At 34.9% G+C, this 18,348-nt stretch overlaps 1 protein-coding gene across 7 annotated transcripts in view; it reads right to left on the bottom strand.

The window, feature by feature from the left end:
* CSMD3 (CUB and Sushi multiple domains 3) overlaps positions 1-18,348 on the bottom strand; it is a 1,245,869-nt gene that overhangs the window by 864,378 nt on the left and 363,143 nt on the right. For all 7 annotated transcript variants that reach the window (XM_045049906.1, XM_019823045.3, XM_019823042.3 and 4 more), the window contains exon 5: positions 10,494-10,701. In XM_045049906.1, coding sequence (XP_044905841.1) covers positions 10,494-10,701 — 208 coding nt within the window. The remainder of the gene's footprint in view (positions 1-10,493; positions 10,702-18,348) is intronic.

An 18,348-nucleotide genomic window follows, 5' to 3' on the forward strand; every position in this document is an offset into this window, starting at 1 on the left:
AACTTTAGAGATATGTACACTTTTATAGTCTTTATGAAAAATTACACAAGAACCGTGTAATCAGACATGTTTTTCCCTTTGAAGTTAACACAGATCTTTAATTAACACACTCCATAACTACAATATTTTAGTTAAATTTACTCTTCAATTTAAAAATAGAATAGGCACTCATTTACTTCTTTGGATAGAGGGACTCTTTGGAAATACAATTTATTGTATAAATAAATTAATTAATAAAGATGTAAACATGAATTTAAAGTCTGGTTCTTAAAGGTATAAAAACATCACTAAAGGATTTTTCTTCTCCACACTAATAATTAGAAGGATAACTTCAAATTTGTCACAAACAAGTATGTACAAATAACAATTAAATATTTTAAAATATACACATACATGTATATATATGTGTGTGTCTGTGTGTGTATATATATATATATATATATAAAATTATTAATATGTTCAAGACATGGCTACTTCCAAAAACAAAAGGTTTTGCATCTTAAAAAAATAAAAAATGACAGTTTGCTTTTAAATGGAACTGGTTTGTTAGAAACCTTTGAAAACACTTCTCTTAGTAAACATATTTGTGCTAATTCCTGATTCATATAACTCTGGTGTAGCATCTATTGTAACTCTTTTTTCCATGGATGACCAAGACTTATATACATTATCTCTTCCTGCTACAATCCCAAATGAGTCTCCCTTAAGGCAGAAAAAAAATATATTTAAAAGTACTAAAATGATAGATTAAACATACTAGGCATTCTCAGATATCTAGAATAATTTTTAACTCTTTACAGCAAAATTATATTTAAGCATCAACCCAGTGTAAAATAACAACTTAAGACTATATTTAAAAACATTAATATGTACTAAAATATTTATATGTCAAACTCTCAGGTTTTATAATGTTTTACTAATATACAGTATGTGTGTATGTATGTGTAAGTATATTTTAAGAAAGTCCTGGTTGTATGCACAATAACAAGAGGTAATTTCATTAAAAAGTACACTGGGGCAAGTATTTGAGTATCTCAATTGTCATTTTGAATGAATTTTCAACATACATACATTCAGTCTCAGGATTCATCTCCCTCAAAGGGGAAAACAGGGCAGTTGAATCCTTAAAATCCCTCCTGGCTGTAATATCTTATCATTTTATGAGCATCCTATTTAATTTACCTAAAGAGAAGCATTTATCTAATTTACCTTGATGGAACAATGGATAAGGAACACGTGGTAAAACCAAAGGATATTATTCAGCCTTAGAAAAGAAGGAAATCCTGGTATATTGGACAACATGGATGAACCTGGAGGACATCCTGCCAAGTGAAATAAACCAGTGACAGAAGGACAAATTCTGCATGATTTCATTTATATGAACTACCTAAAACAGTCAAATTCACAGAAGCAGATCGTTGAATGGCATTTGCCAGGGGATGGGGGAGGGAGAATGGGGGAGTTGCTATGCAGCAAATATAAAGTTTAAGTTATGCAAGATGGGTAAGTTCTAGAGATCTTCTATACAACATTGTGCCTATAGTTAACAATGCGGTATTGTGCTATTAAAATTTTAAGGGAAGATCTCATGGTAAATGTTCTTATCACAATAAAAAGAAGGTAGTTCAAAATTATAAAATAATAATAGATATTTAATCAAGTTACTTCACCCCTATGGATAAGTAGTAATATACAGAACTATAGCTTTATTGCATGTTTTAGCCTACTAATAATTGTCAGAAGGGAGCAAACAGGAACACCTGTTTAATAGGATTAGTGTCTGTGATATTTATTTTTGCAGAATCAAGATTATGGCCAGTTTCCTCTGGTTAATTTATCGTGATTAGTTAGAAACTTTGTTGACCCACTAGCACAATCTTTGTACTATTCATTGCATAAGTTTATAACAAATACATATGTATATGTATTACATAGTTAGCTTCATTAGCTTGATATATCATGTTAATTTGTCCTTCAACATTTTTAGTGGTTCAAAATATATCAGCTCTGTGGGATGCTCACAGGACAGTTACATAACATAGTTTCAGTATTGATTAAATGTATTGCTTTAATTTCTAGAGCAATGCATTGGAATCACCTAGTTTGCAGATGTCCTGATTCCATGCCTACAGAACGTAAATCAACAGATTTGTGTGGGAGCTGGAAAATCTGTACTTTAACAAACACCACAGACAACTCTGATATAGATACTACAAAAACACCATTTGAAAAATACTACTAAATGTAGAAGTATTAGCACACATAAAATACATACATATATACTATATATAAGTGAAACATGTACACATATGTATGTATATATATACAGGTATATATATATTTCTATATATATTTCTATACCTGTATCTATATCTGTATATAACACATATACATATTCATGTATGTATCTGTATCAATACATATCAGTATAGGCATGCACACACTTTTAAGTAAAATACCAATAGATTCAGGTTTTCTCTGGAGGGACTGTATAAGTAAAAACAGTGCAACACTTTTCTACTTTTCTTCTAAGATTTTTCCCTTTCTTTCATAATAATAGGATTTTAGCTGGGCAAAGACCACCTAGAATAAGAATTATATTTCTTTGGGTCTCTTACTGCCAAGTGTCTATGTAACAAAATTTTAGCCAATGAATATAAGCAGAAGTATAAAATGCAATAGAACAATGTAGGGCAGCAACCAGAACCTTCAGAGAAGTTGAAGAGTACCGTTTGGTCCTTTCTTTGACCTTTCCTTCCTACTTTCTGGACTCAATTTAGACCTGAAATGATCTTTGGAATGAAGGTCACCTACAAATAGAAGGGTAATATGAAAGCATCCCAAGTGTTTGGTGCCAGGGGTATTCATAAATGTCTTGTATATTTGCCTCCAGAATTTTACATTTAAAAACAATTGTATCTCATTCAAGCCTGTTGGTGTTTGTTTTTCACTTTTTCTTTTTTATACCTGAACCTAATCCAAACTAATACATATGGCTGCGATCAAATCAAGTATAATCACTTTGGAAAACAGGTGAAAACAGATGGTCAAGTGATCTGCTTTTTTTTTTTATAAAGGACAAAAATTATGTATTCATTTCACAAATATATGAAATACCTAAGGTGTGAAATGGGCAGTTTAGGCATTATGTATAAGTTTAGATATGAGCTCTCCTTAAGATTCTGTTGTTTTAGTAAAGGTATGGATACAAATAGAAACAAAGTAAGACAACAATTATACACGTCGGAAAAGACCATTGAAATCATGACAATTCATGCAAATTCCACAGTAAAGGGAATAGAAATGAAAAATGAAAAACAGACCAAGGCTGGGCAGAGGCCAGCATGTGTAGAGTGGATAAAGAAAGAAAAGCCCCCACCCCCAAAAGGGTCTGAAAAGACACAGTGAGTAACAACAAAAGGTAGAAGAAATGACTTCACAATAACAAGGGAGATGGCTGTTCTAGAAAAGAAGAGATGACCAGCAAAGTCAAATGTTGCAGATAAATCAAGTGAGGTAAGTGCCAAAGTAGGAACTATGATATCATTGGTCATTTTGGAAAAGATAGTTCTAAAGAAATGGTGGGACAAACCACATTACAGCTCGTTGAAAACTGATCAATGACAAAGAAAAAACTGATGGTGTAGAAAAGAGTTATTAAAATCATGGGCATGACACCCTTTAGTAGGCAAGGAAGTGCTCTAGTGCACAAAGGAAGGAAACATCTTTGGATGGGAGTCACCAGACAACTGAAATTATGACTAATCTTACCAGTTCAAATTTAAATGTTTAGCATTATTTTAACTACCTAATAAATATCAACAAATGTGTATAAATGACTTAAAAATATACCGTATGCCTTATTGCATCCTTAAGTTCAATGAAATTAATTTAAAGAGGTGTTCCTATGCCATATGCTCTGAATATGTTTTAACTCATATTCTGATTTTGATAACTGTATTCATTCCCTTGACTTTAACAAATACTTCAATTTTTATGGCTTCTAATATATGTTACATGTAATATAGTTACATGTAATATAGTATTAAATTATATATAATATTAAGTTATATATGTTATAATATATTGTTATAATATCATAATTGAGTTACACATTTCCAACTTCCGGGGTGGACACAGACATGTTCTGTGGAAATCCAGCTTAACCCTCAATGTGACACCTTACAAAGCAAACTCATTTCTCCTCTGGTTCCAATATACAATTGTCTTTCTGATCTTTCTAGTATTATGTATGTTCTGTAATCTAAAAAAATTATAATTATTAAATCTGAGATATTTAACCACTCATTCCTCTTGGATCCAGTCTTTGATAACAACACTTTACTCTTTTATTTCTGTATGTGGAGCTTCCAAATTGATAAACTCCTCTCATAAGGAGTTTATCCTTATGAGATAAACTGTCATGGAGTAGTCTGTCATGGAGTAGTCCCTAGCCTGACCTATTAATCTTCTTTTTCTTGATCTTCCTCACTCTCTAGTGACTGATATTTCCCACCTTCCTTCCTTTCACAAACAAGAGTTTTTTGAGAGAGAGAGTGAGCAGGAGGGGCAGAGAGAGAGAGAGAATCCTAAGGAGGCTCTGCGCTGATGGCCCGATGCAGGGCTTGAACTCATGAACTGTGAGATCATGACCTGAGCTGAAACCACGAGTTGGGATGCTTAACTCATTGAGCCACCCAGGAACCCCACAAACAGATTTTTTTAAAAGGGAGTATTACTTTCATCACCTTCACTTTTCGCTTTAACAAGTCTCCCCACTCTCCATCACCAATTTTTTGCACTCTAGTAGGTCATTCCCATTAGCATGAACATATGGTTTTATCTCTCCCAATTAATAAACAAACCAAAAGCCAAAACTAAATCTAAATCTAAAAATTATTTTGACTCTACTTTCTCTTTTAGCCTTATTTCTTTGTTCACCTTTTTTTGCAAAACTTGCTGAAAGGCTTATTTGTACTAATTATCTGCAATTTCTCTTCTCTGATAAAGACGTTCACCCACAAAACTCCTTACATCACAGTAACCAATTATCTCCATTTTATGAAATCTAATGAACAGTTCTGGAGCTCATCTTATTAGCTGATCATCAAATTTGACACAATTGATCAGTTCCTTCTCCTTGATGTATTTTCTTCATTTGGTTTCTAAGAAACCATATGCTCTTGGTTTTCCTCCTAGCTCGTCGATAATCCTTTTCAAACTCTTTTACTTGTTCTTCCTAGTTTTCCTGAATTTTGGAGTATCCCAGAGCTCAGTTGTTAACCTTTTCTTTTCTTAGTTTAGTTTAACAATCACTTCTAACTCTAAACTTCCAAATTTAGATCTCTATCCCATACCTTTAATTCTGAACTAAGACTTGTGTATCCAACTGCCTCCCTTGAAATCTTCACCAGAACATGTATTAGCCATCTCAAACTTAACATGTCCAGAATTCAGCTCCCTGTCATCTCTCAAAACAAAAAAAAGGTTTTATAAAAAAGAAAAAAAAAACCTTCTCAATATCAGTGGATATTGCATCCTGTTAGGCTTTCAAAAACCTTAGAGCTGTCCTCACTTCTTAAAGCTATTGTTGCTCCTTTTTCTTTCTTTCTTTCATTCTTTCTTTCTTTCGGTTAAATTTTTTAAATGTTTATTTTTGAGAGAGATGGAGACAGGATGTGAGTGGGTTAGGGGCAGAGAGAGAGGGAGACACAGAATCCGAAGCAGGCTCCAGGCTCCAAGCTGTCAGCACAGAGCCCGAAGTAGGGCTTGAACTCATAAGCTGTGAGATCATGATCTGAACTGAAGTCAGACGCTCAACCGACTGAGCCACCCAGGCACCTCTGCTCCTCCTTTTTCTTGAATTTCACATCTCATCAGCTAGGAAATTCCCTTCACTTTATCTAGAAAATCTAGCCATTCTCATCACCTCCACTGCTATTTTATAATTCTAACAATTACAATATCTTACCTAGCTTACTGCAAATAATGTCTATTTTTCTACCTTTCCTTCCTAGTGTTTGTTCCTCATATGGCAGCCAGAGTGATCCTTTAAAACATAAGTCTGATCACTAAGGTGCTCAAAACCCTTTAATACTCCACATTTCACTTAGACCAAAAGCTGGGCTCCATTAATTATCTTTCTTTTCTACCACTTTCACCCATGGCAGTTCTTCTGTAACCACAATGACCTACTAGCTGTGCCTTTAAACACAATGAGCCCCACTCTAAATTATGTGTTTGCTCTAAATGTATTGCTGCCTGGAATGTCTATTGTTGAGATTTTGCTTGTCTAACTTCCTTACTGCCTTTAAGACTTTGCTCAAATATCAACTTCTCACTTAGGTTACCTACACTTCCATCATCCCACAGTTGCTCTCCTGACCTCTCTTATCCTACTTCACCCTTTCTTTCTTATCACTCTGTAGACAGAGTATGTCATTAACTTATTTATAGTGGTTACTGTTTATTGTCTTTTATAAATAAATTTTATAAATTCTGCAGGAGCAAGCCTCTCTACTATTTTGGTTGCTGGGTACCAAAAACAATGCCTGCCATGAAATGAATACCCCATAAGTCATTGCTGAATGAACACTGAATGAATGGGAATCTAGTAAGAACCTAAAGAGATTAAGTTTGGAAACAATTTCAAAGAGTACCTAATCCAACTCTACAGCCAAGGCTTTGTAAATAAGGCAATATATAGTTACTTCCAACCTCCTGGCCCCTGTTTTAGTACCTAAGCATAATGCCAAATAATATTAGAGTTAAGAAAAGGCTTGGATGTTGGAGATGAGAAACCTGAGTTCTAAGAAGGTGACATAACTTATCCAGTTACCTTACCTAGCTACCAACAATCAGTCAAAGCTGAAACTAGAATTGAAGTTTCTTTGTGTTATGTGATTTTTCATTTTGCTGCAAGGGAATCAGTTGACATTGGTCGAGCCTCATAAAATTTTTATCATCCAATATTAATTAACTGGATCCTCTGCATTCCTGTCGGATCAAGCAGCGGTGATGTTGAGTGTTGTTTAACAAATCAAAACTTACAGATTTAGCATATACACCTTGTAGAGAGGCATTGGCTAATTGATAGTACTCTCTGTGCAACACAATTATTGGGTTGGCTTGGTCTATGTTGCCAAAGTCCAACACAGATGCCTCACTGCCTACATTTCAGGAAAAAATTTAATGAACGGTAGCCAATGGCAAGTCCCCAGTCCCTCAATGAGGGACCTGAAGTCAAAGGAACCATTTGTAATTTTAAAGAAAAGAATGTGAGTATCTCCCTTTCAGCATTACTTTACATTTCTCTTTTGAATTCTACTATGAATTAAAAATATTATATGAACAATGCATTAGAAGAAACCAATGTAATACCACCTGAAATATAATTTTTCATTTTGATGACCATATCTTAAAAAGATATGAGAAAATTAAAGGATTTAAGGGAATTAGAGGGCTAAGATTAAATTTTTATTTTAATTATTCACAGATCATTTTACACATCAATTCCATAACTACTATAATTAAAAGGAAAACTGTTTTATGATGCTGAAATGGCTATACACAATAATAATTTACTGACAATATGCATCTTTAAGCTGGCATCTATAGAAATACAATACAGTTTGGGCATTTGTATCATTTTCTTGCGAATTGCTAAATGACCTTGTGAAGTCATATTATATATGTAATCAGGATTTTTTTTCAACATTTATTTATTTTTAGGACAGAGAGAGACAGAGCATGAACAGGGGAGGGGCAGAGACAGAGGGAGACACAGAATCGGAAACAGGCTCCAGGCTCTGAGCTGTCAGCCCAGAGCCTGACGCGGGGCTCGAACTCAAGGACCGCGAGATCGTGACCTGGCTGAAGTCGGACGCTTAACCGACTGCGCCACCCAGGCGCCCCATGTAATCAGGATTTTAACAAGTCCACCTAAACATTTACTGTAACACTAATTTTAAAAGATAGTAAAACATTAAATTTCTAACTTACTGTTTCCTTCCTGAGGAAGAAGGAATTAAGTAGCCCAGTGTCATTTAATTAGAAAATTCAGAGAAGAGCAATTTGTGCATCTGATGCTATTATTGGACAAGCTACATTGTTCTAGAAACTCAGAAACACACAAATAGATGTTCATACAGTAGCATACAAACCATTACCAAGAACACACGATCTGTAAAGAGAGTGACTACATGAACATAAATGGGGATATTATGATCCCCACAGTAAATGCGTTTATTCTAGAGCTTAGTGGGAACTAAGAAACAGGTACTACAAAACATTATTTCCTAATTTCCTTCATTATATCTAGTAATCAAATGCATTTGGAGTTTAAAACCTTAGATTTTTCATGGGATCACTTGCATACCAAAAGATGGTATCATTATTGGAAAATTCATAGCATTTTCATCCACCTGAATATGACTCAAATATGTATTACGCTAGAAGTAGTCATTTCTAAAACAAGTGTTTTTGAATTCTCTAATTTTCAACCAGGATTCTGCTGAGTTTCAATGACCTGGGCATGAAATTATCCTGGGAAGAGTTAAAGTTATATTACCCTGAGAGTTCACAGCCTGAGGGTAGAGGAAAACACAAGCAAATACAAAGCAAAGTAGGTATAGCTAGAGTGTTACTTTTGTCTTATCTTCAAAGGAATGTGTAAGATGACAGACAGGTGGTACTTTTGCCAAAGCCCAGATGGCTATAAATACACTTGTTTTATTTTTAAACATTTACTTAGTGTCCTTTCAGCATCAATATTGTTTCCTCTTTCTTCACATTTTTCCCTCCTCTTGCCTGTGTGATATCTCATTCCCAGATGTCTTCCTGCCCCTCTAAATGCACTTCCACAGTGTATTTGCTGGATAATCCCCCTAAACTTGGGTCTTTCATGCTGTTGGTGCTCAGACTCAGTCCTGGTTCCTTCTCATCTCATTCCGACCTATCTCCAGCTATCCCATGTTATTGATGTTGATTGGTTCAATTACCTTAGAGATCAACTACATATCATTTACGCTTCTATGCAGAACACCTGAATCATACCGTCAGCCACAGCTGTCTGTTAGATGGCAATTTATACTTATATAATAATTTATATTTACATATGTTGTATATATAACAATTCTTAATATTCATACCCTTCCCACTCCAAATTTGACCTTCCTTCAACAATTTCAAATCACTGAATATCGCGACCTTCTCTACCAATTTGTGCAAGTCAGAAAATGATGTTTTCTTTAAACATCACCTTCTTTACCACTCTTCAATCCACTAGAGTCCTCTTCATTATGCCTCCTTAGATATCCCTTAACTTATTCCACTTCTTTATTGCCATCAATACCATTCTAATGCAGGCTACCATGCTTTTTTTCTTGGATTACAGCAATCACCTCTTAAATGAGCTTCCAGCTAACGGAGACCCACTTCAAATCAATCTTTGCACTTAGTAAGAAAAATCATTTGAAATTTCAAACCTCTTCATATAATTGTTTTTGACAAAACACTTTAATAAATTCCCTTCGTTCTTATCAAATCCTTTACTTGGTATAAAAGGCCCTTCCAGGTCTCATGTTTACCTATTACCTCACTATACCAATTGTATCATTCCTCACTTAATTACTGATTCATAATTTACTTTATACTCATATCAGTGTATCATTTTTTAACTGTATAATGAAACACTTTCTTCTAAAAATATTACATTTCAAAATCATGTTCTGAAAGCTCTACAGTTTTCATGAGACCATGGCTTGAAGTCTATAAAAAAGAGACCATACTAACCCAGATAATAATTAATTTTTTGCCTTCAGATGACAGATTAAGAAAAAGATCTATCTACAGAAACAAAGGCAAATTATTTCCAAGACTATACAGTTAACTGGACAGGAATCACCAACTATGGACTGGCATGGTAAGAATATAACTTAAGTTCACATTAGGAACAACTTTTCTTTCCTTATGCATGTTGTGATAAAGTCACATTACTTTTAATTTTTTTAATGTTTTTTTATTTATTTTTGAGACAGAGAGAGACAGAGGATGAGCAGGGAAGGAGCAGAGAGAGAGGGAGACACAGAATCCAAAGCAGGCTCCAGGCTCTGAGCTGTCAGCACAGAGCCCTACACGGGGCTCGAACCCATGGACTGTGAGATCATGACCTGAGCCGAAGTCAGACGCTTAACCGACTGAGCCACCCAGGTGCCCAAGTCACATTACTTCTAATTGATAATGAATATTACAACCCATTGAGTGAATTAATGAATTGATAATAATGGAGAGCTCCATCTTTCAGAATTCCAATTTATTTATTATATTAGTACCCTTATATTCAAAAGTATCCCTCAGCTCTGACAGTTGCCCCTTAATAATTTTTCTGTAACTATAAGTTCTTTTTAAAAAACAAAACCTTTAAAGACCCATACACAGCTGTTCTTTGCCTCAGGCGATGGCATCAATGTTAGGTTAGAACAGAAACTACTTACCATATTGTAGGTGGCTCAGAACCTTCTATTTCTAAGTAATCATACTTTTCTTCCATTTGGAAATCCGTAAATATGAGTGAAATTGTGTCTCCAGGCTCTGCTACAATGGTCCAAGTGCAATCAGCATTGTTATGATACTCGTTAGGAAAACTAGGGCTTGAAATGATGCCACTGGATCCTCTCATTGTTCCTCCACATGCGTCTTCAGCTGTGAAAATAAGAACAAGATGTTCAGTTATAAGTCATTAAGGGAAGTGCAATTAAAGCAATTCCGTTAACATTTTTGGATAAATATAGCAGTCCAAATATTGTGACACCGAGTGCATACTGTACTAGTAGAGATTAAATAAAATGAGAAGTCCATGAAAACATTTTCAGCCCATACATAAATATAAACCCTGTCTTGACAATGTTATAACCATTAGTTGAAATAGCAATGAAAGCAAGTCAAAAATCTACAGTGCTAGTAGATCTCAGGATAAGACCAAGATTTTCTTTTCATTGATTAGGTGATGAATAAAACAAAAGCAACACCATTCTTAAGGTTTGTCATACAAAATCTTTAATCACTTTGGACAGGTTTATGGTAGGGCTGAGCTTTGTTTTTATTTTTTTAATGTAGGTACATACAAAATAAAGAAACAATTTAAGAGAGAATATAATTGTTGCCGGTGGCATGTTTGAAAGCTATTGAAAGTGTGAAATTAAATGTTAAATAAAAACACATCACAGGGGCACCTGGCTGGTTCAGTCAATAGGGCATCTGACTCTTGATCTAGGCTCAGGTAATGAACTCACAATTTATGTGTTCGAGCCTCACATCAGGACCTGTGCTAACAGCAGGAGCCTGCTTGAGATTGTTCCTCTTTCCCTCTCTCTCTGCCCCTCCCCTGCTTGTACTTGTAGGCATTTGCTCTCACTTGCTCTTTTAAAATAAATAATTAAATGAACACTTTTTAAATAATACATCATATATCCAGGAAACTTTAGAGAGAAATAATATAGTAACTAAAATCTTTGATAACATATTCCCTGTAACTCCACTAAATAATGTAAACCTATTTTGCTACGTATTTATATATGTGTATACAATACTATAAATAAATTTTCTACTAACTTTGTATTGGGACCTAAAGTCCCCATTTCTCAGAGGTCATAGGTTCTCCCCAAGTCTACTTTTGGCCAATGGTGTATTCTAACAGAGGGGTTACATGACCATCTGTGTTTAGTGTGAGATATAGAAGATAAAGTTCCTTGTTTTACAACAGTGTTTAGGACATTCAAATTAACAGGTTATTAGTTTCTTGTTCAATAAATTGTCTCAAGATTTTTGTTGCTTTCTTGAGTCACTCAGAAAATTCCATCAATTCAAATCAAATGTTGGGAGAAAAACTCTGGCTCTATCATGACCAGATCTATGATGTAATACTCCATAACTTTAATAAATAGAGATGGACATCATCCTATTTAACCTCTCAATGGTCTAGGAATAGCAAAATGCTTCGGTACGAGGGACAACATTAGTATTACACTGTATGCATCAAATAACATTAGGTTCTTTCTGACACTATCCATTTAACCCCGTAATTCAAAGCATAAGTACATTGCTCTTAAAAGATATTTAATTTTTATCACCCACTACTGTAAAACTTATATTTATTTTTATTGCATGACCTTTCTCTTAAATATGTTGGGTAATTGGAATGAACTTGTCGTCCTGTCTAGACTATGAAACACATTACTACAATTTTCTTCCCCAAACACACAGTATTTTCCCTCAATACCTTTACTTTAACCTCTGGTAAACATATCCTGCACTCCCCTAGCCCCGACCTCAAATTACTTCTAATCTTTGTCTTCCCAGGACCAATACCAGGATTGAGTAGTACTTTGGAAATAAAATGTTACACTATCATATATTTGTAGTATAACTAGTACACAACCTATTCAAACCATAGCTCTGTGAGATACTTATTTCCCCGTCTCTAGATACAATATTAGACAAACATAGGACATTGTAGTTGACATTCAGATGAAAGAAAAAAAAATTTTCATTCAAGAATCTCAGTTCATTGATTAATATGTCTAGTCCTACCTACGTGAAAAATAACTGACTTCATTGGATTAAGACTCTTGGCTCTCCCTAGCTTGGGCTTATGGCAGATGGGGCAGAAGTAAGGCAGAGGTGTGGTCTCTTCTTTCCTATTTTTCCCTCTTAGCATTTTTGTTCATCCACCCCTACACACTGAGCATTCTGTGATTCCTCCTAGAGTTTGGAGTAGAAGGGATTAGGGGACATGAATCTTTCTATTTGCCTGACACTGATTTGGTGCCATTTGCAAGGGCTTTGGCAGATGATTAAAGAAAGATGCTCATGAGTCTCTTCATGGAATCCTCAGAGGTGTCCCAATCAGTTCCCTTGTTGTAGGGGAATGTGTCTGTCTGGCTGCCTACATTTCTCACTTATACCATGGGTATAGAATAATAGACTTCCATCTCTTTCCAACTATGAATGCTTATCCTTCCAGGTGGGGCTCTTGGGAAGGATTTAAGACAATTCGAGACCAGAACTCCAGCACAAAAATACTTCATTTGGTCAAATGAAAACATACCTCATTTATTCATCCTCTGTGGAAATGCAGTTTCTCCCCAACTGCAGCCTTATGGCTTTATAATCGACATTTAAGTATTTCAACCATGGTTTAATAATAATACACTGTGTCCCCAAAGCTACAGGGCATACAAATCAATTTCTCTGCATGGTTTCCTTGAAGTTCCTCAATGTAGCCTCACAGAAGAGAGAAATCAACCCAAACTCCTGATACATGAGATGGAGCACAACTTGTAAAATAGCTCTTCCTTGGGAAATTTTTATTTTACAGCAAAATAACTTCAACTCGAAAGTATGAGTGCCTTGCACTTGAAAACAAGGTAGGAACTCAGATCTTCCAGCATTGAAACCAATGCTCTTACCAATTCTTGTATCAAGTTCTTTGTTCAGTACTTCCGTTTGATCTCTTTATTACTACAGAGACTAACAGAGCATCAGTATGTGACAAAATTGTGAAATAGGTAGGTTGCTTTTAGTACACGTTAGATATACAATAGTTAGCCCTATCTGAACATTATAACCCTTATATTGTGATTTGGCCTATATTTAATACAATACTTATAAAAGCCAATACATTTTCTATAATCATAAACTGTTATATCAGAATGCATTACCTAAACCAAAATTTTTATTTTATAACGGAGTTAGAACAATTGAAAGGCAGCATTAGAATAAGTTATGAAACGCTTAAATCCAGTGCTATGCTTTCTCTCCTAATATTGCCTGGTCACTGGTCAAAGTGAGTTGGTCCTTGAGTTCCTTCAGCATCATTCTGTCTCGGCCACCACATTCGCCTGTTTGATTTGTATTGTCTGCAACATCTTCTGTCCAACAATTCACAGAAAGGGCAGGATTCACAAAGTTTGTTCAAGAGAACCATTTCTTAACAGACTCCAGACACACATGGGATCATATTGGTTATTTTTACAAACTTTCTGCGGGTTTTAAAGTCAATTCATCTGGTCATATGTTCAAGAAATATCCATTGAGATCTATAAGGCACAAAGTGGAACTGTGTTAGTCTCTCAGGCTACAGCGATGATCAAAAGTTAGGGTAACCTCTGCCCCCATGGAGCATTCTGACAATTAGGGTGTGAGGTTCTAAACAAACGAAAACAAACACTTAAAATTACATTTCTGCCAGGCCAGGGAAGAAGGAGCATTTAGTACTGATGTCATATATTTGGGCTTTGAACTAGTTAGGGCATTCAGGAACAGATTCTCTGAGGAAGTGATGCTAGATTAGAAACCCAAAGGGTGAACAGCAGTCATTAACTAGATGAGAAGCAGAATGAAAAGTGTTCTCAGCGGGTGCACTGACACTTCCACTGGAGGAAATGGGCATTCTCCAAACAGAAAGGAAATCCGTGTGCTGTTGCCAAGACAGTGAGGGGCTCGGTGGTACTAAATAGGGTTGGAAGGGCAAATAGGGACTAGACGTGGTTGAACCTTTCTGACAAGCTTATGGAGTTTCTTCAGAGAAATGGAAAGTTACTGATGGGTTTTCAGCAGAGATGACATGACTGGATTTGGGTGTTGAAAATATTCTGACAGCTCTTTGGAGATGACAGAGGGGAAAATAGAGGATCACATTAGGGGGCTGAATCACGAGTTCGGGCAATTTTTTTCCATGCTTTATTGCTTTCAAAAAGATAAACAATCTCTTCTTTTTCAGTGTCTTAGCATATTTTTATATCAGTATCTTCAAAAGATTAGTTAGATCTTTGGAGGTATGTAAGAATAAATAGCATCATGATAAAATAAATTGGAATACTCCTCTTAGGCCTGTTTTTAACAACAATATTTTTTCACCGAAATAGTAAAGCAATGTGATTAAATATCTTAGACTTCTCTTGTAGTTAACTAGAAGTTATGTTGGCTTCAAAATGTAGTTGCTCATTATTTAAAGAATATAGAGGATAATAATAAGGTTGGTGGTTACTCTGCTCTTGTTCTAAGAAAGTTGTATAGGTTATAAGATTTAAAGTATGCTACTTTAAAAACTACGTGCATGTATACATAAGCTGTATGATGGAGAGTTGTATGTTAAGAAGCTCCCAGAATCAATCTATTGTACAACAGGAAGAAAACAACCAATTCAGCCAATATAATCACTGAGGAAGTGATCTTTAAAGTGCTTTTAAGAAAAAGCACTTTAAAAAATAATCTTTTTGACTTAGAACTTATTCCAATTGTCTGGGGAAAAGGCTATCAACTCTCTCTTAAGTTCTTAATGTACTCAAATCTATTGATAAAAATTATGGCATTTAAAATCAAATTCTATTAAAATTAATTTTCCTTGTTTATAATCTTATGAAGCTATCATCAAATAACTTCCACTTCTGAATTTTAAAATAACTGAATTTATGTAAACTTAGTAAACAATCCCTTTAATCTCTTACCTGTAGAGCAGGGAGAAAAGTACCAAATAAAATCAAAATTCATTGTATTGAAGTATAAATATTAAGAAAAAAGTTCAATATTTTTCTAAGAATTAAATTATTTGCTTTTAATTTCTATGACACGCATTGAGATACTGAAAATACCAGAGCTTGTTTGGGGTTTGAGTATGAGACCATACATTTCATTTAAATCTTGTAAATTGGAACGGCTCCAAAATATGACCGTTAAAAAAGACAGGATAAAAAACTAAAAAACAAAAAACAAAAAACACTTAAAACAGTTTTCTGTAGCACATTTTTTCAGATATTGATCTCATACTGTGCTCTGCCCTGCTATTGGCTTCTTCTGAAATAGCTTAGGGATGGGGTACAGGGGTGATAGGAAATAGACTTGTTTATCAAAAAAGAGAAATTAACTGTAAATTGTAGAAAATGTGTACACCTGGTGAATTCCAGATGCTAAGCATTCAATCCAATACCAGACTGTATCATGGGAAAGCTTTTGCAACTCTCCCTTGCTAAATCTCAATCTTCCATTAGTAGTCAAGAAAAACTGACGTCTATGTGGGGATCCTTGTTCCTTTGAAGACAGACATCACTGTTGTACCTCCTAATTGACAAGCTATTTCAATAACATTAATAAATTATCCATTGTATTACATACGCAGAGCAACCATTTCATTTCTATACCTCTCCCTGTTTGAATTTCATGGTTCAGCCTTATGGATCTTTGTACTTAAGGAGAAACACTTTTCTCATAGAGAAGAAAACTGAGCAACAGAGTAGTTAAATTGTACATCTTCTAGAACGGTGGTTTTATGTTTTTCAAGGCACAACACATAATGCTGTTCCATGTTTTAAGGAAAAGAGAAGTAGATTTTTGATGATTATAGAGAAAATTAAAGGGTTGTTATCATTTTCATTTCTCAGTCCAGTTCCTTCAGCTGCTTTCATACCAAAATAGATAAAATTAAATTCATCAGAGATGTATAACAACTTGAAGAAAAGCCTTCATCATTCATCCAGATGAACACCTCACAGAAAGGGAAAGAAAGCTAAGCATAATGGCATTCAACATTGAGGGTTTATTCCTAAGTACCCTATATACTCAAATATGCTTTGGAGAAAGTATCTTGCCTTAATTTACCTTCTTAATTTATCTTCTTAAGAGACATGTTTAGAAATAAGAGGGTAAGGTAACGAACGCACTAAGTAATTAATATGTGGATTTTTTAAATATTCGGCTTAAAATTTCCAAGAAATAAAAAAAGCAGTCATTCAATGATTATTTAATTATTTAAAGACTTGGAGGAAAGAAATCTTTAAATCAAGACAGAGCCATGACAAGGGTGCCTGAGTGGCTCAGTCAGTTAAGCGTCTGACTTTAGCTCAGGTCATGATCTCCCAGTCCATGAGTTCAAGCCCCGCATTGGGCTCTGTGATGACAGCTCAGAGCCTGGAGCCTGCTTTAGATTCTGTGTCTCCCTCTCTGTCTGCCCGTTCCCCATGTTCTCTCATTTTCTCTCTCTCTCTCTCTCTCTCTCTCAAAAATAAATATTATTTTTTTTAAAAAGAGGGAGCTATGGCATAACAGGGAGCAAATTTACATGCTTTTCTTAAAAAAAACATAAAATAAAAACTGAGAAAAATAAAACTTTTTAACATTGCACCAGGGCCATACAGAATTGTGATTTCCAGAAAAGAGAGGAGTGATGGTAAGAGTCCTATAACTTCCTGGCTTTCTATCTAGAAACACTTTCAGGACCAGAGACCAGGACTATAAGTAGAACATGATGTTCAGGAAGCATGATGTTCCCATAGTAGCAAGACAGGATTCGAGAGAGAGAGCTCTGCAGAAAAGAACTCACAAAACCTGCAAAGTAATGACTTGAGTATTTGCTAAATACAAGCAAATATACATGTAAAGGGTGAAATTCCATAGGGACTGGCAAAGAGAGACCAAAGATCTTTGTGCTGAATGGCTCCAAGAGAACACACAGGCTTGAGTAGTTTGCAAATTCCTCCAGGTAGGGTGGAGAGTCCTTTTTAAATAACCAGAGTATTCAGTAGAAATTTCAGAAGGAATGAACTTAATTAGAGATGCTAAACTATCCCTAAAGTTTACTCTAAAACTGCCCTAAGAAAATTTAAAAATAAACTTCAAAAGACACTAACTGCACCAAATGTAACTTCATTTTGTATCAGGAGAAAACTCAACATTCTTTAAACGATGCTAACTAAATCCAGACACTCAATAACTTAAAAGTTACAATGTTCAACATCTAGTAAAAAATAAGTAGCCACCTCAAGAAGCAGCAAAATATGACTCCTTACTGAAAGAACTATTATTCAATAGAAACTGAAAAAATGATCAAGATGATGGAATTATCACTATTTTCTTCTATTTAAAGCAAGGGTTGGCAAACTACATCTCAGGCTGTACCTGGCCTGCACCCTGTTTTTGTATTGCCTAAGAGCCCAGCATGATTTTCATAATTTTAAGGAATTATAAAAACAGGTGAAAAACAAACTAGAATCAAAGATAAATATATGATAGAGACCATATGTACCAGGCAAAGACTAAAATATTCATGATATAGCCCTTTACAGAAAAAAAGTGAACACAGTGAATGTACTGAGGAAGGAAGGGAAGATATATAGTATAACCATATAAAACCTTAAGAGACAAAATATGATTATAAATGAAAATAATTGTTCAATGGGTCTTATAGCAGGTATAAACGATACGGACTTTCCAAAAGGTAGTGGAGCAGAGAGGAAGCACAGAAAACTATTTGAAGATATAATGGCCAAAAAAGAAATTCCAAACGTGGTGAAAACT

Source organism: Felis catus, chromosome F2 (genome assembly GCF_018350175.1).
Source record: "Felis catus isolate Fca126 chromosome F2, F.catus_Fca126_mat1.0, whole genome shotgun sequence".
NCBI lineage: Eukaryota > Metazoa > Chordata > Mammalia > Carnivora > Felidae > Felis > Felis catus.